Source organism: Podarcis muralis, chromosome 9 (assembly GCF_964188315.1).
Source record: "Podarcis muralis chromosome 9, rPodMur119.hap1.1, whole genome shotgun sequence".
Classification (NCBI taxonomy): domain Eukaryota; kingdom Metazoa; phylum Chordata; class Lepidosauria; order Squamata; family Lacertidae; genus Podarcis; species Podarcis muralis.
Window position 1 is genome coordinate 1,339,901 of NC_135663.1, and position 23,679 is coordinate 1,363,579.

The window sequence follows — 23,679 nt, forward strand, 5'->3', positions numbered from 1 at the left end:
AATCCTGTCTGAAAATTTTCCAATCTAATCTCTCAGCATGCATTTCTTATCTTCCCTATTGCATTTCAAACTCATAACCTATATCTCTATCTTTTTCTACTTTGTAACATTTCGTATATTTCTCCTTACAAAACATCTTGTAGTCCTACTAGCGTAATTTGTTGATTATAGTTGCTCTTCAAATAATTCATATACTTCTTCCAATTTTCTGTCAATCTCTGGTCCCGCAGGTTTCGAATCCTTCCTGTCATTTTGTCCAACTCTGCATAGTCCATTAATTTCGTGTGCCGTTCTTCTTTCGTTCGAATTTCTTCTTGCTTCCATTTCTGGGCTCTCTCGGTCTGGACTCTCACCCCCCCCCATGGTCTCCTCCAGCCCTTTTGACTGGCTGGGATGAGCCCTTGAACCCTAATGATGCCTTGTGGTCTCTCCTTCTTGTAAGCACAGCTGTGATAGCCGCCTGTCATGTGTGATAAGACAGAGAGGGGTGTGAGCACAGACGGGTCTGCCTGGCTTGAATGTGGGTACCCTATGGCTGGGTGCTAAGGCAACAACAAAGACTTGTCTCTCGGCCCCTCTTGCTTTTGCTCCTTGCATCCTGAATCATCCACCTTGAGCATGTGGCCCTTGAAAAGTTGTTCAGGAGGGCACATGGCCCTCAGGCTGTCTTTGCTCCCCCTCCCCTGCGCCTGGAGTTTGCCAATGTTCTCCGAAGTGTAGCACCCCTCCTCTGTGCAAAGCCTTCTGCTGGCCTTAAGAGCATCTAATGCTCTGGCCCCGCCCATTTAGCTGTGAATCCTGCATGTCAGGGGGTTGGACTAGATGACCTTTGGGGGACCCCAGCTCCACAATTCCATGGTTTGGGCATCCCATTCAAGGCTGGGGCTCAAACTGCGCTCCTGTGCATGGCTTTGGAAAGAAAGATCAGCGATTCCGCCTCTCTTGCCTGACTCGCAGGGTGCCAAGCGGCAGCTGAAAAAGCTGTTTTTGGAGAGTGTTTTTTTCCTCCTCCTCCTCCTCTCTCCTCTCTCGCCGCCCCGTCTCCTGGGCCAAGTGCAAGGCCAGGGAGCCCTCTCTTTGTTTTCTGTTCCGCTGGAGCTGGCAGACTCCCGAGACATGCTCTCCTGCTTGCGATCGCGGCCCCAGCAGCCAAAAATACCGGCATGTAAGATTTGCAAGGCCACTGAACCATCAATTCGGGTATCCTGTCTTGAGCAGCGGCCAGGGCTGGAGGCCTCAGCGCAAGCGCTGTGTGGATGCGGCTTTGGAGCTTGCCTGTGTGTGAGGCGGAGGAGGAGGAGGACAAAGCACTTTCAGAGTCTGGGTTCCTTGCTGCTACCGGGGAGCCTGAATCTGCCCTCTCTGATCGAAGCACATTGTTTGGGGGCTTAAGTTTTGAGCACTTGTCCTGTCTGTTCCTTTGGACATATCCAAAAGCTTAGCACAGGCCCCCTTTCCTTGTAAATTTACTGCAGAGAGTTGCCCAATTCGGAGTGCCTGGGAACTCTCCAAACAGGTCCTAGGAATTGTGCTCATTTGATATGTTTTAATCATTTTAACAGAGGAGCACATTTGGGCACGCCAGGCTGTGTGCCCCTGGACCTGCTCTCTCCATGGGAAAAAACAAATATGGGTGCTGTTATTATTATTCCTTCCATTTCCATACCGCTTCATATTTTTAAGGAAACAGATCTCAAAGCGAGCTACAAGCCACATCTAAATATCAAACAAATCATTCCAAAATAATAATAAAAATTGCAGAAGAAGAATCAAATGCAAAATATTTATTCAAAGCAGTATAAAATAACAGGAAACTAAAGCATTATCATAAATATGTTTTTTTTTAAAGCCAAGGTCAAGTATAGAATATACATTTAATGTTGCAAGAGTGATCTTTTTATCTTAAACATTTTGAAATAAAACATTCCTAAAGGAGGTGAAGTGTAGAAGATATATTTAAAACAGCATGACCAGAATAAAAGGCCAGGGTTTGTGCACTGAAACTTTCATGCTCATAAAATAGAAATGATGGGGCTGATTTCTGCTGCTGCTACAAAATAGGAGGGAATTGAATCAAAGGCCCTGGGGTTTATTTTATCTTTTGCCATGTATACACCTTTCCCCTCTGAGGAACTCAAGGTGATGTATGCATGGCTCTCCCCATCCCCTCAACAACCCCGTGAGGTAGATTAGACTGAGAGGCAGTGGCTGGCCAAAGGTCACCCACTGAGCTTCATGGCCGGGTGGGGATTCGAACCCTGGTCTCTCCTATGTCCTAGCACAACACACGAACCACTACACTGCACTGGCACTCTTTACTTTGAGATTTGGTGCAGCGTGGCCTGGAGTTGAATCTAGAACTGAGCCTTCAGGGCTGAGATGGTGCCCAGCTGTAGGCCGTGGGGGTCCTCCTATGTGGCTTTTCCACCAGGGCGTCACTGGTGTGCAACTGAACTGTGGTGCATTATGTGCCGTGTGGCTGAGATGTGCACTGAAAGCGATAAGCCAGCCCACACAAGAAGGCCACTCTGCAGACTGGGGCCTCATCATCCTCTTAATCCTCCAATTTGTCAACATATTTTTGGAAACCTGGCCCGCAAAACAGTAGCCTGGCAGCCTGGCACCACCATATTGGTAACAGTGAGATCAGTGCTGTGATCTCCTGAGTTATGGACAGAAAGCATGTGCAAATAAGTCTCATTAGTCTTTTGTGCTGCAGCAGTACATCCCTGGCTCAATTTCAGTGTGTTGTCCATTGTGGGCTCTGGGGGATGCTGGAAGCATATCCAGGCACCCTTCCAGGGTACCACCCAGTGGGGCTCCCTTGGAACCTGTAAGCTCTACCCACTAGTGCTCACAGCCCTGCTGCTGTCCATCCCTTGGATCTCACATCCCAGGATGAAAGAGAGGCAAGTCAAGAGTGCTCGGCCTTGCCATGGGCAGCTGATTTCCTCTTGGCTCCCTCAAAACCTGGATTCACCTCTTTGGCATGCAAACAACTTGGAGGTTGAAGCCAGTTCAGTTGTTGTCGGAGGGCAGCTGATCACGTAAACAGGCCTGGTGTTGACTTTTGTTTGATGTTTCCACTTAAGAAAGCTTCCCTCTGCTGCAATTGTATAGAACGGGGGCTGAATATTTGCAGGAAGATTGTATCTGGCAACTGCAGCCGGGGATTTGTGTGGTGCCAGTCTCGATCTGAAATTTACTCTCCACCCAAAGGTCACCCGGAGGTCTCCCCTTTCTCCCTCCCCCCCCCCGCCACCCCGACCCAGAAAAAAAACAGCCAAACAAGAGGGAGGCTCTGAGGTTCCCAGCAAAGACTCTTGTGTCGCACATACCTGGAGTGCACTGTACATCCTGCCGCCGAGACACTGGTGCAAGAATGTTCTGCCTAAGGAAAACCATAAAGCTTGAAATATCCTGTTTTCATTCCACTCGGTGGCTCGGTTGGACGTTCAGAGTCGAGATCATTCAGCTCCTCTTTGGAGCAAGCGGCTTCTGGTGTTCGCAGCCGCAAGGAGCCTCAGGAGACTGGCAAAGGCGTCTCTGCTCTTTAAAGGGCTGCCCCTTTTGCACTGAACATCACTGCCCTGCAAAAAGCATATTAGGGCATCAAAAGAGGATTGGACCAAGTCATGGAGTTCGAATCCTGTTTGCTTCTGGTTGGCTGCTGTGACAACAGGATGCTGGACTGGGTGGGCCCCTTGGGCCTGATCCTGCAGGGCTCTTGCATTGTTCCAGCCTCCATAATGTTCCAGTCTGGACGGCTTCACACCAATGCTACCAGGAAAGGGTTTTGGGGTTGCAGATCTAAGTTCACTTCCCAGGGTGCAAAATACAATTGAGTTCAAAGGGATCAATGTCTGATTAAACATACTTAGCAGGATTGCACCATTAATTTATCTTCCACCAGGGCCTTCTCAGTTGTGGCGCCTGCCCTGTGGAACACCCTCCCTTTAGATGTGAAGGAAATAAGTAGTTATCTTATCTTTAAAAGACATCTGAAGGCAGCCCTGTTTAGGGAAGTTTTTAATATTTAATGCTGTATTGTTCTTAACATTTGATTGGGAGCCGCCCAGAGTGGCTGGGGAGACTCAGCCAGATGGGTGGGGTATAAATAACAAATTATTATTATTATTATTATTATTATTATTATTATTATTATTATTATTATTATTTACTACTACTACTACTACTGCTACTGCTACTACTACTATTATTCCAGGCCCCCCTTTTATTGTTGGCCTTCTCCCTTTCCAGTGGGGGAGAATTTGGGGCACAGACTTATTGCACAAATTTGTATCAGGTTTGGGGATGCTGGTGTCGACCCATAGATGTCTCTGGACAAAGGAAGGTGGCAGGTGCCTTGCAGGGAACCTGCACTTTGCAAGGTACCCTGTAAACATCCTTTTCTAATCTTTATTTTTTAAAAAGTTTTAATAAAGGGAGTGGCAGGAGCTCCACAGCACAGCAAAAAAATTTGAAAACAATTAAGACCCAGGATTTGTCCTCTCCCCCCCCCACGCCCACAAAGACCACCACTCAAATTACAACCCTCCACCAAAAAAATTGCCAATACCAAATGACCATGACTTTGAATAAATGTTATATGTTTCCTAGGTTTAGTGCATCGAGTTCCTTCTTCTGCATTGCAGGCGGTTGGACTAGATGACCCCGAGAATTCCTTCCAACTCTACAATTCTGTGATTTTATGATGCTTGCCATACTTATGAAATGAATTCTGAAAACATGTGGATCTATTCCAAAGGGTTTTGAACACACACCCATAAAAAAAAAAGGTCTTAGCTGTCAGATGATTAAATTTATGCATTACAATAAGCCGCACCCTTTGCATAGCTGGATTCGTGAGTGCAAGGATTGTGCTGCAGGGCTGAGCGAAAACATTTTGTCACCCCCAAGCGCCTCCCCAGTATGATCCCAGAGGCATCTTTGGGATGAGAATTTCAGAATTGCGGGTGGCTGTTTATGAGGAAGGGCCACACCACAGCATCTTTTCCTACCGTGCTGCTCTGGGATCATGTGGTCTAGCCACTTGGGCAGTAAAATGTCTTGGGGAAGCCATTACGTCGTGTCTCTAAAAGGATCACCGCCGTAAGCTGGCCCTGCCACCCTAGCTGACGTGTAAAAGACGTTGTCAGGAGCGTCCAAGGGGACTGAAACTCCTCCAATGTCAAGAGACCTTTGTCTAACGTCACTCCAGAAAACTCGGATAGAGTGTCTCCAGCAGGCGTATAAAAATATCACCGTCTCTGTGCAATTTCTGCACTCGGAGACATAATAATTAACAACCGATTCCACAACTTCAAAAGCTCCCGGATTTCAGACATTCCTGCCGAGTGGCTCCAGGGTTGGTTTGGTTATAGAGTTCAGCGCAGCGTTCCATGTGAAATGGATCCCAGCCCTACCACAACGTGTGTGATGTTACTTAGCTTCCCCTGAGCAAGTCTGGGGCAAGACCACCTCTGTCGCCGTCTCCCAGGTAGCAGGGAAATGTGGGGAGGGAACGAAGCACAGTCTCACAAGGTCACGGGCGGCAAGGTGGGGTGGGTGGGTGGGTGGCAGAGGAGAACCTCTGGGTGGATCTAAGTGACCAGCTTCCCTGCCAAGTCGATGCTTGTTTAATTATTGGTTGCAAGGCTCAGGACGGATAAAGCCATTTATTGTGCAGTGCATAGTTCATCTGTGGAACTCGCCTGTGCAGGAGACAGTGATGGCCACTGACTTTGTTGGCCTTAAAAGAGGATTAGACAAATTCATGGAGGAGAAGAGGACTCTTGATGAGCTCCTAGCTCTGCTTGGCCTCCACAATTAGGGGCAGAGATGCTTCTGAATCCCAGGTCTGGAAACCACCGGATGGGAGAATGTCACTCTTGTACTCAAATCTTGCTTGCTGGATTTCTGCAGGCATCTGGCTGGCCCCTGTGAGCACAGGAAGCTGGCCTAGATGGGCCACTGGCCTGATCCTGCAATCTCTTCTTCGCATTTGCAGAAGACTCCCTTTCGATTGTGGAGAGACCCAGCCAATTATCGCCTTTGTGGCCGCTTTGCATGATAGATTAAAGACTCGATTGCTACGTGGTGCATACAATCCGGATCCTTGATTTTTTTGCTAAAGAAAGGTTCCATTTTTGTGAACATCTCTCCCCCCCCCCCACTGACCACTTAGCAATAGCATCGTTCCCCCTCTGCCAATATTTATCTTCAGGTGTCAATGGGTGGCCTTGCAGAAGCAGAGGGCACGGTTTGGACATGTCTCCCTGTTCTTTCATCTCCGCTCCACTGGTCAGGTCTCTGCGATTCCCAGGACACCTGTGCAGCCTAGAAGGCAGCGGATGGCCTGTTGGGGTGGGGGTGCAGTGGGGGGGGGGGGGAATAGGAAGAGTTATTCTGCAATTGCTCACTAGAGGGCGCAGGGGTATTAATGTACGCAGGGAAGAGGGGAATGCAGAGAGCCTTTTGGGATTTCCACAGTGGGATGGTTTTTCAGAGCCCTGCAAGGGGGTTCGAGGAAGGGAGAGGGAGAGGAGGGACTCTGGCACCGCCCCCATTTTTACCCCGATCTGCTGAGAGGGGAAGGACCCTCTTAGGGGGACAGGCGGCAGCTCAGTAGTCAGCATCTGCTTGGAAATCAGGGTGCCACAGGTACAATCCCTGCCTGCCTCTCCACATAGGTCTGGGAGACCCTCCCTGCCCGAAATCCCGGAGAGGCACTGCTGCCAGTCGGAGCCGGTGATACCTAGCAGGTGGAGCCAATGGTCTGACTCTGTATGCAGTAGCTTCCTCTGATGCAGTGCAGCCCAGACCTCTCGTGGGCTTTCGTTTCCCTGCTGAGCTACCCAGAGGACTTTTGCCATTAGGTGGTATATAGACGCAGGTGGCACTGTGGGTTAAACCACAGAGCCTAGGGTTTGCCGATCAGAAGGTCGGTGGTTCGAATCCCTGCAACGGGGTGAGCTCCCATTGCTCGGTCGCTGCTCCTGCCAACCTAGCAGTTTGAAAGCACATCAAAGTGCAAGTAGATAAATAGGTACCACTCCGGTGGGAAGATAGACGGCGTTTCCGTGCGCTGCTCTGGTTCACCAGAAGTGGCTTAGTCCTGCTGGCCACATGACCCGGAAGCTGTACGCCGGCTCCCTCGGCCAATAAAGTGAGATGAGTGCGCAACCCCAGAGCCGTCTGTGACTGGACCTAATGGTCAGGGGTCCCTTTACCTTTATATTTAACTATTGGAAGTGAATAAAAAGAGGAAGCCGAAATGTGGCTGACCACCTGCACCTCTTCACCTTCCGTCTTGGCAGGCTTCCTTTCCTACAGGGAGAGCGTAAGAGGCTGCTGGATCAGGCCCACCTAGGCTACCATCTGTCCCTGTCCTCTCTCCACAGCCAAAGGCAGCGATGTTTCTGAAAAGCAGTTGCTGGAAGGCTCAGCAGGAGCAGAGAAGACTCCTGAGCTCTCATCCTGCTTGTGGGACATTTTGTGTCCCTTTTGGAGAAGGTCAAACTCTGGCCTGAGATCATAGAATCCTAGAGTTGGAAGAGACCACAAGGGCCATCGAGTCCAACCCCCTGCCAAGCAGGAAACACCATCAGAGCACTCCTGACATATGGTTGTCAAGCCTCTGCTTAAAGACCTCCAAAGAAGGAGACTCCACCACACTCCTTGGCAGCAAATTCCACTGTCAAACAGCTCTTACTGTCAGGAAGTTCTTCCTAATGTTTAGGTGGAATCTTCTTTCTTGTAGTTTGGATCCATTGCTCCGTGTCCGCTTCTCTGGAGCAGCAGAAAACAACCTTTCTCCCTCCTCTATGTGACATCCTTTTATATATTTGAACATGGCTATCATATCACCCCTTAACCTCCTCTTCTCCAGGCTAAACATGCCTAGCTCCCTTAGCCGTTCCTCATAAGGCATCGTTTCCAGGCCTTTGACCATTTTGGTTGCCCTCCTCTGGACACATGAGGATGTGTATGAGAACAGGATGCTGGGCTCCATGGGCCTTGGGCTGGTCCAGCAGATGCTCTTTTGAGATCCCAGAACAGATTCCGTTTTGCTGTTTGTTCATTTCTAATCCAGGGGGACTTATGCCTCCCACCAGGACTTGGGTAATACAGACCCCTAAGTGAGGACAAAATTTGACGTCCCCCCAAATATTTATGTTCACATTCACAATACAGTCATACCTCGGGTTACAGACGCTTCAGGTTGCGTTTTTTTGGGTTATGGACCACCGAAACCTGCAAGTACTGGAATGGGTTACTTCCGGGTTTCGGCAGTCGCACATGCACAGAAATGCTAAATCGCACTTTGCACATGCGCAGAAGCGCTGAATTGCAACCTGCGTGTGCACCGATGCGCCGCTGCGGGTTGTGAATGTGCATCCCGCATGGATCACGTTTGCAGCCCGAGCGCCCACTGTAATTCCTTTTGGTACAGTTGCTTTCTTAAGGATCTTCGCAGTAGGTACCTGTATAAATATATAATTCTTTACTGCCCCCTGGGCTTGGCGTCCCCAGACTGCCCTAAATCTGGTGTTGTGCCCGTCCCACCTAGGAATGCCTAGCGAGTCAGGCTTAGCCCTCCTTATGAAGCAGGCATTGTTGGCGCTTAGGCAAAGGCCATTAAAAAACGGGGGCTGTTATTTGACTAAACAAAACCAGAGCAGAAGGCGCCCCGTGCCGTGGCCGGGCAGAGCTGCGTCCAAGAAACAGTTCCTTTTCCTGGGCAGATCTCAGTGGCTGCACAGATCTGTGTGCGTGGCTTGGGGAGGGAATTCTCTCTCCCACGCAGCTTGCAAAGTGAGGCTCTTGGAGCAAGGATCTCTCCAGCCCTGCAAGCGGAGAGGTCCTTGCTTGCTCTGCCTTCCCAAATCTCCAACCCCCCACCTCGCAAGTCCTCCTTGACACGAGCCAGATTCCTGGAGACGGCTGCATCGCACAGGACCGCCTGAGCTTTACCTTGGCGCGTGCTCCCCACTGCTACTGGAGCTGGGGGGCCCAGATCACGGCGGCGGCGGCAGCAGCAGCGTCGCACATGTCAGTTAATAAAAAGTAAGCAAACATTCTCCTTCCGCCCAGGATTCAGGGCGGAGGGAGGGCGAGAGAGGCAACGCAGGGCAGAACATAAATATCAGGGCTGGAGAGACTGCCGGCTGCAAGAGAGAGGCCATGGGAGCCTTGACGGAGATCAGAAGAGCCTGCAGGATCAGGCTAATGGCCCTTAAGGTCCATAAATAGCAACACCCTAGAGGAAGTCAGATTAGCCTCAACCAGAGCCAGGGCCTTTTCAGTGGTGGACCCGGCCTGGTGGAACGCTCTGTCTCGTGAGACCAGGGCCCTGTGGGATCTGATTTCTTTCCACAGGGCCTGTAAGACAGAGTTGTTCCGCCTGGCTTTTGGCTTGGAATCCACTTGATCCCCTCCTCCCTTTCCTTTTCCCTTTCTCATCAGGAAAGGAATGGCCTCCATGAGCTTGTCGAATCCTCCTTTAAAGCCATCTTTAGAAGGAGGTGTCTGTCGATGGCTCCTAGCAAAGATGGCTGCACTCTGCCCTCCACAGTTGGAGGCAGCAAGGCTTCTGAATGCCATTTGCTGGATCCATGCGAGGAGAGAATCCTGCTCTTGTGTGCATGTTCTGCTCCCTGGTTTCCCAGTGGCATTTAGTTGGCCACTCTGAGAACAGGATGCTGGGCTCCATGGGCCTTGGGCTGGGCCAGTAGATGCTCTTTTGATGTTCTCATGCAAGTTCCATAGTTTGTGCTGTGTGAAGAAGTATCTTATCCATCCTTTCTTGGTGTTCAGGTATCTGGGTCATCAATGCCATTTGCCCCAATCCTTGCCAATGAAACCCTCGGCCAGGGGTGGCAAGGCTGGTCCAAGACATTTCGCTGTGCCAGGGCTCTGGTATTCAGAAGCATTATTGCTGTTGCCAACTGTGAAGGCAGAACATCAACATTGTGGCTAGTGACCACCCATAGACCTCTCCTCCATGAATTTCTCTAATTCTTTTTCAAAGGCATCCTGTGGGAGAGAGTTCCATAGATTAACTTGTCACTGAGTGAAGAAGGACTTTCTTTTGTCCCTCCTGAATCTGTCAACTTCGTTGGCCGTCCATGAGTCCAAGTGTTAGAAGAGAGAGAGAAAGCATTTTCTCTCTATCCACATTTCCCATGCTGCACATAATTTTATGAACTTCTCCAATGTTGCCTCCGACTTGCCTTTGCCCAAACCCTGCAACCTTCCTTTGTAGGGGAGCTGTGTAACTGGGCTAGTGATTCCTGCCTGTGCCCAATGGCAGCCAAGGAACAATGTCTGTTCTACTGTCGAATTATCAGAAAGTTTCCCCTGGTGTTTTCCTGATATACCTGTCCCTTCCATTTCAGGTGTTCTCCAAAATCTTCAGCCACGAAGCATTGGAGAGCTACCTGCCCAAGATCCAGCTGGTGATCCAGGACACCTTGAGGGCATGGAGCAGCAACCCGGATCCGATCAACGTCTACTACGAAGCCCAGCAGCTCACTTTCCGCATGGCCATCAGGGTCTTGTTGGGCTTCCGGATTCCAGACGAAGACCTCAGCCAGCTCTTTGAGGTCTACCAGCAGTTCATGGAGAACGTCTTCTCCTTGCCTGTGGACCTGCCTTTTAGCGGCTACCGGAAGGTAAGAGATGTCTTGGTCAGGAGAAGTGGCTTGGAAGAAGAACACCATGGCCTACAGAAGGCGCTGGGTTCAATCCTTGGGATGAAAGTGACCAGTTAAGCAGGCAATGGGAAGGGGAGCTGTCTCTGTGACCCCGGAGAGCTGTCACCAGGCAGAGCAGACAGCATGGGAATATACTGACCTCACTATTAGGTAGTGTTCAGAGCATCTTGGAGCATGTCCAGATGGCTCTGATTCTGGAGGGTTGGCTGGGCTGGTTGCTCTCCCTCTCCCTGCAGGTGTTGAGTGCTTCACCTGCTGATGCTGTGATTCCTGCATTGCGGGGGCTGGAGCAGATGATTTTGGGGTTGCTATCAGGGCCGTCTTAAGCATATCTGGTGCCGTGGTGCAGAGATCCCTCCGGCGCCCACCCCCACAACTCCAAAACAAGGGAGAGGGTGGTGGAAAATGTCCTCTGCTTCCCCCACCGCCCCGATCCCCGGTGTGGCGGCAGTGATCAAGCAGGAAAACGTGCTGGTGGACATGCTCTCCAGCATCAGGGTGCCCAAGAAGGCAGCCCGGGAAGGCTGCTCACTGCCTGGAAGTAGGAGGAGGACAATGACCAAGAGCAGGGCCGACTTTAGCAGTTGCAGAAGCTTGGGAGGGAAGCTGCGCAGCTTCCATCCTAAGCCTCTGCGGGGATCACTCTCCTCCTGAGGAGGCTTGGGAGGGAAGCTGCATGCCCACCAGCCATATAGTTAGCGGGGCGCAGCTGGCGGGTGTGCAGGGAAAGGGGAGGCTGCTGGCAAAGCCGCACAGTTCCCCTACTCGCTAGGGTGCCCCTGAGAGGCTGGCGCCCTGGTGCAACGAACCACTGACACCAATGGGAAATACGGCTCTGGTTGCTATACTTCTGTGATGCTCCAGGAAAGGCTGGAGCTGAGAGTGAGAAGAGAGCAGGACGTGGGCTTTGCTGTGTGGCAGCTGCTCTTCCTGGGTTCCAACCTCCTCCTTTTTCCTCCAGGGAATCCGTGCTCGAGAGCTGTTGCAGAAGAGCTTGGAGAAAGCGATCCGGGAAAAGCTGCAGAACACGCAGGGCAAGGACTACTCCGACGCCCTGGACCTCCTGATCGAAAGCGGCAAGGAACACGGCAAGGAGCTCACCATGCAGGAACTGAAGGTGGGTCGAGGCTGGGTGGCCGCAAGGAGCCCTTGGCTCTTGTTCTTGTACAGGATAAAGACGGCCTCTCTTGCAATAAAACAACATGGTCTGGGGGGAAGGGCTGTAGTTCAGTGGCAGAGCATCTCCTCTGCATGCAGGTTCAGTCCTCCAAAGGAGCTCTAGGTAGGGTGGGAGAGAACCTTGCCTTGAACCCTGGAGAGCTGCCGGTCAGTGTAGACAATATTGAGGTAGATGCGATGCAATGGTCTGATTCTGCATAAAGCAGCTGCCTATGTTGCTCTGAGTGAATGGGCAGTAAAAGGGCAAATGCAATTCAATGTAAACATGTGGATAGTCTTGTGGCAAAAAACATTAATCTCGCATATAGGCTCATGGGGTCTGAGCTGGAGTTGACAGAGCAGGAACCCAGATTTCTCCAACTTTTAGATAATAATAAATAATTTTTTATTTATACCCCGCCCTCCCCAGCCAAGACCGGGGCTCAGGGCGGCTAACACAAAATATAAAAACAATGGATTGAAATACAACTTGAAAACAAGATTAAAATACAACATTAAAATGCAGCCTCATTTCACTGGGAACTCAAAAACTTTTTTGGGGATGAAAACGTCAAGTCTTCACCAAGGCCAACTATCTAGACTGGTCCTACATGGGCCAGAAAAAAGCCAGGGAAGTCCCCAGATAGGAGTTCCATCACAGAAGGAGAAAGGAAAGAGGGGAAGGAGATCAAGTGGATTCCAAGCCAAAGGCCAGGCGGAACAACTCTGTCTTACAGGCTGTGTGGAAAGAAATCAGATCCTGCAGGGCCCTGGTCTCATGAGGCAGAGCATTCCACCAAGTTGGGGCCAGTGTTGAAAAGGCCCTGGCTCTGGTTGAGGCTAATCTGACTTCCTTAGGGCCCCGGGCCACTAGGGTGTTGCTATTTATGGACCTTAAGGTCTTCCGTGGGGCATATCAGGAGAGGTGGTCCCATAGCTACGAGGGTCCTCTGCCTTCCCATAGCAACTTGGCCAACCTTCTCCAGACTGGGGACCTCTAGGTCATTTGGATGCTAAGTCACAACAGCCTCCAGTCAACACCAGCCATGCTCTCATCTGAAGAACCTGGAGGGCAGCAGGCTGGGCTTCCCTCTCCTATACTACAACCGTGAGAAGTGGTTTCTTTAGGAGAGGAAGCCCTGCACCTTGTCCGGCTTTGCGCATCAGTCAGCTCTTGATATGCCCTGGTGTCTGTCACTGCCATTGTTGCTTCTCACTTCCAGGGGGGCTGGTGAGGTTGGGGGTCACAGGCCCTGAGTGGGTGGGTGGGGTGGAGTTCATCTCAGCCCTGCTCAGTTGAGGGGCTTTTGATGCTGGTGGTCTCATGGCTGCTCTGCTGAACAGCATCAGCCACAACGGCTCAAGTGTTTTTAATTGTTTTTATTTAGGTGATTGTTTCTGGCTGTTTTTAGCATATTGTTTTATTTCTGATGTGTTTCCTGCTCCGGGTTCCTTTGGGAGGGAGGGCAAGTAATAAATTCACTCAATCAATCACCCAATCAATCAATCAATCAATCAATCAAAATGTGTCAAATCTGTTGGAACTTTAGGGAAGTTAAAAGGATTCATTTATTTTTTAAAAATGTATACACCGCTTGGCTGTAAAAAGAAAGAAAGAAAGAAAGAAAGAAAGAAAGAAAGAAAGAAAGAAAGAAAGAACCCACCTTAAAGCAGTTTACAAAGAGAACAAAATCAGTAAAAACAACTCATTGAAACATTCAACTAAAAACGCGCACCCACATTTTACATGTCTGGGGAGACTTGTCTAAGCAGGCAGCAGAAAGACTATATGAATTGCCTGCCTTTTCTCAATAGGCAGGGAGTTCCAGGGTTTAGGTGCTGCCACACTGCAAGACTGAGTGCTTCCCAAATGTGGGTCGGGTATTATGTGGGGCCTGCAAGAGTGCCAGTTTCACAGGCTAAAGCGGTCCAAGGTGTAAGGCAAACTTTGATAAGGGGAATGAAAATCCCTCCAGCCCCCCAGAGAGCAAGCAAGCTGCTTCCCTGGTCCAAAAGCATTCCTATAATGCAGGGGCTCCAGAATGCCAGAATGGGGATTTGAACCCGCGACTCCATGGGACTGACCACACCGTGCTGGCTCTCTCTCTCTCACCCATAACACACGTCTCTCTTTGCCTTTCAGGACGGCACCCTCGAGCTGATCTTTGCCGCCTACGCCACTACGGCCAGCGCCAGCACCTCCCTGATCATGCAGCTCCTGAAGCACCCCCGGGTGCTGGAGAAGCTCCGGGAGGAGCTGAGGAGCAAAGGCATCCTCCACAACGGCTGCCTCTGTGAGGGCTCCCTCCAGCTGGACACCATCAGCAGCCTCCTCTACCTGGACTGCGTCATCAAGGAGGTCCTGCGGCTCTTCACCCCCATCTCCGGAGGGTACCGGACGGTGCTGCAAACCTTCGAGCTGGACGTGAGTACGGAGACTGCCTTAGAACCCATCTCTGGCTCGCTGCGTGAGGAAGGGGCCTGGCAGGAGATCTGCTGCACGTGGCATGGGGTTCAGTTCTGTATAGAGCAGGACGCCTTGCACATGGTGCCTGCATTGAGTTGCTTCCCTTGTTGCTTTTCCATAAAAGTTTCCCCAGGCGACACGCCTCCCGAAATGGAAATTCACCAAATGCACAGCAGCTTAAGTGTGGTGGCCAGTGCGGTGTAGTGGTTGAGAGCGGTAGACTCGTAATCTGGTGAACTGGGTTCGCTTCCCCGCTCCTCCACATGCAGCTGCTAGTCACACTTCTCTGAAGTCTCTCAGCCCCACTCACCTCACAGGGTGTTTGTTGTGGGGGAGGAAGGGAAAGGAGAATGTGAGCCGCCTTGAGACTCCTTAGGGTAGTGATAAAGCAGGATATCAAATCCAAACTCTTCTTCTTCTTCTTCAAGGGATCCCTATAAAGTGATCTGGCTCCCAGCCTCGATGGCTGCGCTCTGCCTCTGTCGTCGGAGGCAGCGATGCTTCTGAATAATAATAACAATAACAATAACAATAATAATAATAATAATAATAATAATAATAATAAATTTTATTTATACCCCGCCCTCCGCAGCCAAGACCAGGCTCAGGGCAGCTAACACCAGGTATAAAACAATTGATTAAAATACAACTTAAAAACAAGATTAAAATACACTATTAAAATGTCCATTGCTGGAGACCACGGGTGGGGAGAGGCCTCATTGATTCAGATCCTGCTTGCAGGTTTCTCATAAGGGGCATCCGGTCTATCTTAAATATGCCATTTAATTGGTGAAACTGTAACCAGTCTGTTAATAAGTCTCTTATCTCATCATTGTATTTTGATACTTTGTTGGAAGTCGCCCAGAGTGGCTGGGGAAGCCCAGACAGATGGGTGGGGTATAAATAATAAATTATCATCATCATCATCTTTGAGTTTATTTGTACCCTTTATTTGCAAAACTAAAAAAAATGTCTTGGGGGAAAAAAAAGAACAAATGCTAAAACATTCAAAAGAACCAGGCAGAGGGCCTTCTCGGTAGTGGCGCCCACCCTGTGGAACGCCCTCCTATCAGATGTCAAGGAAATAAACAACTATCTGACTTTTAGAAGATGGTGCTGACCTTTAAAGCCCTAAATGGCTTCAGCCCAGTATACCTGAAGGAGCGACTCCATCCCCATCATTCAGCGTGGACCCTGAGGTCCAGCTCCGAGGCCCTTCTGGCAGTTCCCTCCCTGAGAAAAGTGAGGTTACAGGGAACCAGGCAGAGGGCCTTATTGGTGGTGGTGCCCCCTGTGGAACGCCCTCCCATCAGATGTCAAGGAAATAAACAACTATCTGACTTTTAGAAGACATCTGAAGGCAGCCCATGTTTGATGTTTTATTCTGTTTAATATTCTGTTGGGAGCTGCCCAGAGTGGCTGGGGAAACCCAGCCAGATGGGCAGGGTATTATTATTATTAATAATAATAATAATAATAATAATAATAATAATAATAATAATAATAATAATCTGCAGTAAACTGAAAACAGATTCAAACCGAATTTACATTCTCCTCCTCCTCCTCCACAGGGCTTCCAAATCCCCAAAGGCTGGAGCGTCATGTACAGCATCCGGGACACTCACGACACGGCTCCCGTCTTCAAGGATGTGGACGTGTTTGACCCCGACCGCTTTGCCCAGGGCCGCACGGAAGACAGAGACGGCAGGTTCCACTACCTTCCTTTTGGCGGAGGCGTAAGGACCTGTCTGGGCAAGCACCTGGCCAAGCTGTTCCTCAAGGCTCTGGCCATCGAGCTGGCCAGCACCAGCCGCTTTGAGCTGGCCACCAGAACTTTCCCCCGCATCACGCTGGTGCCCGTCGTCCACCCGGTGGACGGGCTCAAGGTCAAGTTTTTCGGACTCGACTCGAACCAGAACGAAATCTTGACAGAGACAGAAGCCATGCTGGGCGCCACTGTGTAAACCGGACCCTCGGTTTGCTTTCTCTTGGTTGGGGAGGTTGAGGGGCCCCAGAATGGAGGAATGGAAAGGGAAAAGCCCAGCTTGCCATGGACGATGGAGACCTGCCGCCTGACACCTCTTGGGCAAAGCCTGCTCTGACAAATATGCCAAAACGATGGTGGCGCATTAGCGCGAGGGGTGGGCAGGCGGGGAACAGGTTGCGGAGACCACCTGGATGGATTCTGTTTTGTTTTGTTTTGTTTTAACACTAAGCAGAAGGGGATTGTCTTGGCTATAAACAGTACGTAAATGTTAATATATGCACATATATATAAATATATATAAATATATAAATATAATCCGAAACAGAAGCTTTTCTGTTGCAAGGAGAGGTTCCTCGCTGCTCCTGCTGCTGCCGCCTGCTGCTCTTTCTTGGGGTTCAGGACCCCGTGCTCTTTGCCGGCCCCTGGAGGTCTGGGTGTCCTGCCCTCCTGTCAGAAGCCTTACCTGACCGGGGTCGGGGTAGCGAGTGACCTCTGGCAGATCCTGACCTTCGAAGCATCAGTGTTAAACTGGTCAGTGACCTGCGGGGAATATCATGTTTATTTTTGCTTTCTTTAGAGAGAGTGGCCAAGAGGACCCCCTCTGTGGGGTCTGGCTAAAGTCAGTATTGTGTGTTGGTGGGAGGAATACATTTTTGCGTTGCCATAGCGATGGCTTTGCTGCATCCCATGCCTCCAGGAGGTACCAGGATGTCTGCTTAAACAGGGCCTGGCGTTGGAACTGCTCTACACCACATTGATGCTCAGCTCCTTGTGTGTTGAAGACACGCATGGGGAAGTTGTCAGAAAAACGGCTGAGGAAGAACATGGATTTTTTAAAATTATCCAGAGGTCTAGGCATGAGTTAGGAGCCCATCTTCAGCAGAGCGTGGGGGGACTTTGGAGTCCATGCATTTGAGACTCCTTGGCCTGTTCTTCCGGCTGATTTTAAGACTCCTGTTTTAAAATCACTGCTGTGGAAGTGTAATATTGAAGAACTGACCTGTGGACTCTCATGAGAAGAAGCTTCTCTGTGTCTGGGGAGCACCAAAACTCTCCGATCACCAGCCAAATTTCAAAGCCTGTGGCCACCTCCTAACTACGATAACGAGGGTCAGTGACAAATGTCGAGAATGGGGTTCAGGAGCAAAATATGGTTTTCTGGAGATGAAGCTCTGCCGCCCATGTTGAAATCCTCTGTTGGTCCCATCCTGCCATCCACCATCCAACCCAAAGCCATGGTGGTCATTGCATAGACTTCCCTTAGGTACAGTTGAGTGTTTAATGTGCTCTTGCGCCCTTAAGCCAAACTGTCATTACTTTGCAAGAGAGAGAACCCCCACACTCTTACACACCCTGCCACGGGGAAAGCCCCCATCCCTGGTTCCCCCCATGTATTTAAGGAAATCGGTTTCCAATCAAGTAGCCACATTTCTGGGGCCATCCTTTGAATTCAGAACAATGGTTGCCTACATTGTTAGCCATGTTTACCATCAGGTGGTTGTTGTTGCTTTTGAAAAAAAAAATATATTATTGTTGATCCTTGGACCCAAGTGGTTGCTCTGACGTGTTGCAGGCTCTCAGATCCCATAACCTCCTCATCAGTTGCGGGAGTTCAGAACCAGTCATGTCTGAAAGCAAAGTTCCAAACCTTGGAGAAACAGGGTAAATTCTGGAGGCGCTTTCTGTGTAGCTGAAATACTTTTGAGCAGCCTTCCCTGGTTAGCTGTGGCCAGTCAAGAGAGTTCAGGCCATGCCCAGTTTGCAGGGAAACTCTCAAAGCCCCTGGGACTTGTGGATTGCAGGAAGTAAGCAAGCAAGGAAGGAAGGAATATTATTCTTTTATAAAGCCAATACAAATGCCAAATCATTAGCTGCCATCTAGGGGGTTGGACTAACCCACCTCAGAGGGTTGTTTTGGGGACAAAATGGGGGCAGGGGGCAAACCATTCAGGCTGCCTGGAACTCCACGGAGGAAAAAGTGGTATATGTAAGAAATAAATGAATAAATAAATAAGCAAATAAATAACTTCCTTGACGGGCTTGAGCCCTGGCACTTTCCCCACCCAAAAATTAACCACTGCATGCTCAGGGCCTGACTTGAGCCGTCGCTACCCTTCAGATGTTTGGAGCAAAGCATTTTGGGTGCACCAGGCTGGTCTGCTCTGCTTCCATCCTCTTTTTCGCTCCTGGTGAGGCATAAGTCTTAAGATGCATGGAATAGGATTGTAAACCCTGCTTTCAGTGTGGTGTAGTGGTTAAGAGCGGTGGACTCGTAATCTGGTGAACCGGATTCGCGTCCCTGCTCCTCCACCTGCAGCTGCTGGGTGACCTTGGGCCAGTCACACTTCTCTGAAGTCTCTCAGCCTCACTCACCTCACAGAGTGTTTGTTGTGGGGGAGGAAGGGAAAGGAGAATGTGAGCCGCTTTGAGACTCCTTCGGGTAGTGATAAAGCGGGATATCAAATCCAAACTCCTCCTCCTCCTCCTCCTCTTCTTCTGCATCCTTTGTTCTCTAATACGGGCAGACCTCCTAGTTTTGGGGGAGGGAGGGTCCCCCACACCACTCAGTGTGGTGTAGGAGAGCCAGTGTGGTGTAGTGGTTAAGAGCGGTAGTCTCGTAATCTGGGGAACCGGGTTCGCTTCCCCGCTCCTCCACATGCAGCTCCTGGGTGACCTTGGGCCAGTCACACTTCTCTGAAGTCTCTCAGCCCCACTCACCTCACAGAGTGTTTGTTGTGGGGGAGGAAGGGAAAGGAGAATGTTAGCCGCTTTGAGACTCCTTTGGGTAGTGATAAAGTGGGATATCAAATCCAAACTCTCCTTCTTCTTCTTCCTGTCTTGCAGGGGGTTGGACCAGATGACCCCCAGGGTCCCTTCCAACTCTACCGTTCTACGATTCTAAAGATAAATCCACCTTAGCCCTTTGTTTCCGTTAACAAGATCAGCTCTGGCTTCCCTTTCCCCCTCCCTAAGGTCTCCCAACCTGTTCCCTCCCGCAATACAGCAGATCTATGCTCTCCACAGATATATAAAAGTGCGGAGGTTTGTGTCCAGTGGGCAACTTGTGAGGTTGGTTGCTGGGCTGGCAGCAGGAACATTGTTGGGGGGCAGGGCGGTCAGTGAAGCCGCTTGCCCTTTTGAGGGGCGCATCCCACAATCCTTTGCAGAGGATGCTGTGGCAGCACTCTTCAAATGGTGCGCGGGCCAGCGATGGGGCGGTCGGTCGACCCGGGCATGGCGAGGAAAGTGGAGCATGAAAATACATGCGCTGATGGGAAGCAGAGGAAAAGACATGCTCACTGCAAGTTGAGCGACCCACCAGAAGATGGACCAGTAATGGGGGGGGGGGAGGGAAGGGGGAGAAATATAAGAGGCATACATTTATAAACTTTATATATATATGCATACGTGTGCGTTGTATCTAGGCAAGGATAGCTCCTGTTCGATTTACCATTCCTAACTAATATAACTTGACTAAAAAAAGAAAAGATATTAAAATTGTTACTGCAGTTTGCAGGATGAAGCACTTTTGAGTCTCAGAATATGTGTCTTGTCTTGTGTGTCTTTTTTTAATTTGCTGGCACAGTTCCAATTTGCTATATTATTTTATACACAAAGGTGGCGTGGTGTTTTTGTTTTTTGGTCTGAGTTTATAAACTTATTATTGTTATTGTTATTATTATTATAAGTACTATTTTTGTTATAATTCAAAATAGATATTTAGTATATATAAAAAAGTTCGCCTGTTTCTTTTTTTTTTTAAGAAAAAGAATATTTGTTATTTAGTAAAGTATGGAATATCTCACCCCTGCTCTGTCTCCTTCTTTATTGTAAAACAACAACAAAGAAAAAACTTGTCTGCAAGGGAAAAGAAAGCAATTCATATGGTTTTATTTGCATGTGGCCCAATATGGAAGGAGTTGCGGGGGGCGGGCTTCTCCTGTGCCACCCTCATGGCCCTGAATGGTTGGAGTGCCCTTTCCCTAAGGGATGTGCAGGAGATACGCCCCCCCTTGCCATTGCTCATATTGTGTCTGTCGTTTCTTAATATTGAAAGAAATAAGCACCTGTTGGGTAGGGGTATTTCACGGTGCCGTGTGAAGATGTGCTCTGTGTCATGTGGTTTCTTCATGTGTATATAATATTGAGCTTGGTCTACCTGGAATCTCCATTTCTCTCGCAAACGCTCGGCTGAAAGAACCGGGAGCCCTGCTGCTTTGCTTGGAGTGGGGGCTCCCCTCGATTTCACTGGGGGCGTCCCAGCAAACCCGCCCCTGTGACGTGTTGAATAAATGGATGTTGTGTATTTCGTGGTCTTATAAGGGAAAAAAAATATCAATGTGGCTATTTTATAGACTTCCATAATAATAAAAAAATGTTGAATCTCCAGACCTTACTATTGTCCTTTGTTTCAGGCTTGAATCAGTTGTCCTTCCTCTCTTGCAATGCTAGAAGCTCGTGGGTGCCCAATGTAGCTGGATTCTGGAAGATTCAGGGCAGAGGAGGGAAAGTCCTTCTTTACGCAGAGCAGAGTTAAACTGTGGAACTCCCTCCCACAAGAAGCAACGATGAGTAGTAACTTGGATGGCTTTAAAAGACAATTAGACCAGTTTATAGAGGAGGAGAGGCCTACCAATGGCTACCAGTCATGGTGATTCTACTCTGCTTCCACATTTGGCTATACTTTTTTTTAAAAAAACATTGATACATAATAAAAGCCAGTAAAATTAAATACTGCTAAATAGAGCTGCGAAAACTGAAGTGAATGGGCTGATACAAGAGCAAACAGCAGAAATAAATCCCCAGAGGGGTAGGAAGTGTGCTTGTGTCGTCTTGCGGCACCTTAAAGACTCACAAATGTATCTGTGCGTCGCAGTCCAACCTCATCAAATGCATCAAGTGTTTTCCCAGGTTGCAAAAAATATATGGAAGGTAGGGAATGGGAACTGTAAACGGTGATGTTGGAAGGTAATGAAAAGCAGACAAGTCCAGACAGTGATAATTACCTTATTAGCAGTAGATATTCTCTCTCTCTCTCTCTCTCTCTCTCTCTCTCTCACACACACACACACACACACACACACACACACACAGGTGGGATGAAATTTACCACTTCCCTTTTGAAGTTTCCATGTTCAAGGCTGGCCACATTTGGGTTATATACAGACTCTCTTCGGAGGCTGGTCCATAACGACCCATGAAAACCCCTGAGAATGCAAAGGCATATCCACAAACGGTCTGTCTTCAGCGCTGTTGAATTGGCTGCTGATATGTACATTTCTCTGGGCTGAAAGGCTCCACCCAGAAGCCAGTTCAGGGTCCCAAAATGAGTCCCAAATCATTGTGGGAGATGGGGGGGGGGAGAGAGATTTAATCCTCCCACCCTGCTTCTCGTCTTCCATGCACAGAAAACCCCTGTTACAGACAGTGCAACTGAGGCCGCCTCATGAACCCCAAGCTCCTTGATGGGGTTTCTAAAGACCAGGAGTACATGCCCGTAACATCTGTTTGTGTGGATCGTTCTTCAGATAGGCCACAGCTGTCCTAAGACATCACACTGGAGACATGGGGCAGCCAGTTCTATAGCAAAGGGAGCTATCCTGCTTCTGTTAGGAAAGCAGAAAGCCAGCCTGGCCACACGAGAGAATGAGGGGTGCAAGAGGGAGGGAGGAAACTGGAGAGAGAACAAGCACTGGAAAGAGGGAGATGGGAAGATGGGGAGTTCCCAGGAGAGCGGGACGGAAACATTTCTCATCTGGGAGAAATAAGGAGGTGAGGCTGGGTAACCCTTGGAGAAACTCAATTCAGTTTGCATTTAAAAGAGAACCTACTTCATCCACATTTCAACATGTGAACTGAAACATAACTCATCCTTCAAAATTCGCACGTCTCCGAATTTTGCAGTGCCGTTCTGTAGCCAAGCAATGTGTGCAAATATGCAAACACTTAGCATGTTAGTGAAAATATTACATAAAAATGCATAATGTAACAGGGGAAATTTCCTTCCTCAAAACGTGTACCTAAGGCAATGTTGCATACAGCAATGTGTACATTAGGAACATATGAATTTTCATGACTCAGAAGTAATAATTGCAAATGAATATGTTAAAGTGGGAGGGGCTGGATTTGGCCGATTCACCAGCCCTAACTTCTGACAAAGGCTTAAGTGAAGTGTGAGCCAACAGTGTGACGTGGCAGCTAAAAAAGCCAATGCAATTCTGGGCTGCATCAATAGGAGTATAGCATCTAGATCAAGGGAAGTAATAGTGCCACTGTATTCTGCTCTGGTCAGACCTCACCTGGAGTACTGTGTCCAGTTCTCGGTACCACAGTTCAAGAAGGACACTGACAAACTGGAACGTGTCCAGAGGAGGGCAACCAAAATGGTCAAAGGCCTGGAAACGATGCCTTATGAGGAACGGCTAAGGGAGCTGGGCATGTTTAGCCTGGAGAAGAGGAGGTTAAGGGGTGATATGATAGCCATGTTCAAAAATATAAAAGGATGTCATATAGAGGAGGGAGAAAGGTTGTTTTCTGCTGCTCCAGAGAAGCGGACACGGAGCAATGGATCCAAACTACAAGAAAGAAGATTCCACCTAAACATTAGGAAGAACTTCCTGACAGTAAGAGCTGTTTGACAGTGGAATTTGCTGCCAAGGAGTGTGGTGGAGTCTCCTTCTTTGGAGGTCTTTAAGCAGAGGCTTGACAACCATATGTCAGGAGTGCTCTGATGGTGTTTCCTGCTTGGCAGGGGGTTGGATTCGATGGCCCTTGTGGTCTCTTCCAACTCTATGATTCTATGAATCTATTCTAAGTCTAAACCGCATAACACTACATAATCTCAAGCAGAGCTCCACCTTCAAGAACTGCATGCCTCCCTCTTCTGCAAGTAGGGAAGTCCTTCCTAGCACCTATTATATAAGATCAGAAGAGCTTGCAGGATCAGGCCAGTGGCCCATCTAGTCCAGCAACCTGTTTTCACAGGGGCCAACCAGATGCCGTAATGGGAACCCTACAAGTAGGATTTGAGCGCAATACCACTCTCTGGGATTTCCCAGATGTTTGGGCATCTGAGGCAGAATGGGGAGGTTCTTTCCCCCAGCTTCCCTGCAGCCAACTGCCCCCTCCCCACCTACCTTACCTGGGATGTGTGGTAGCACCTGCGAAGCAGTGTGGATGGTGGAGTTTCGCAAGAATGTCTCAAGCTCTCATGGAGCGCACGAGATTTCAACGAGATCTTCCAAGATCTTGCCAGAAGCCACTTCTGCTTCTCTGCCAGCGATGGAGGTGTCAGTGTAGGTGGGGCACCACCTCTTGGGGTTCTGTTGCCTGAGGCAGCTGTGCCAGCC

General features: G+C 49.3%; 1 protein-coding gene across 1 annotated transcript in view; it reads left to right on the forward strand.

Moving 5' to 3' along the window:
* CYP26B1 (cytochrome P450 family 26 subfamily B member 1) overlaps window positions 1-20,719 on the forward strand; it is a 33,431-nt gene extending 12,712 nt beyond the window's left edge. The window contains exons 3-6 of the mRNA XM_028744531.2: window positions 10,401-10,676; window positions 11,680-11,835; window positions 14,020-14,301; window positions 15,915-20,719. Of these exons, the coding sequence (XP_028600364.1) occupies window positions 10,401-10,676; window positions 11,680-11,835; window positions 14,020-14,301; window positions 15,915-16,307 (1,107 nt within the window). The 3' untranslated portion in view covers window positions 16,308-20,719. The remainder of the gene's footprint in view (window positions 1-10,400; window positions 10,677-11,679; window positions 11,836-14,019; window positions 14,302-15,914) is intronic.
* The last annotated feature ends 2,960 nt before the right edge of the window (window positions 20,720-23,679 follow it).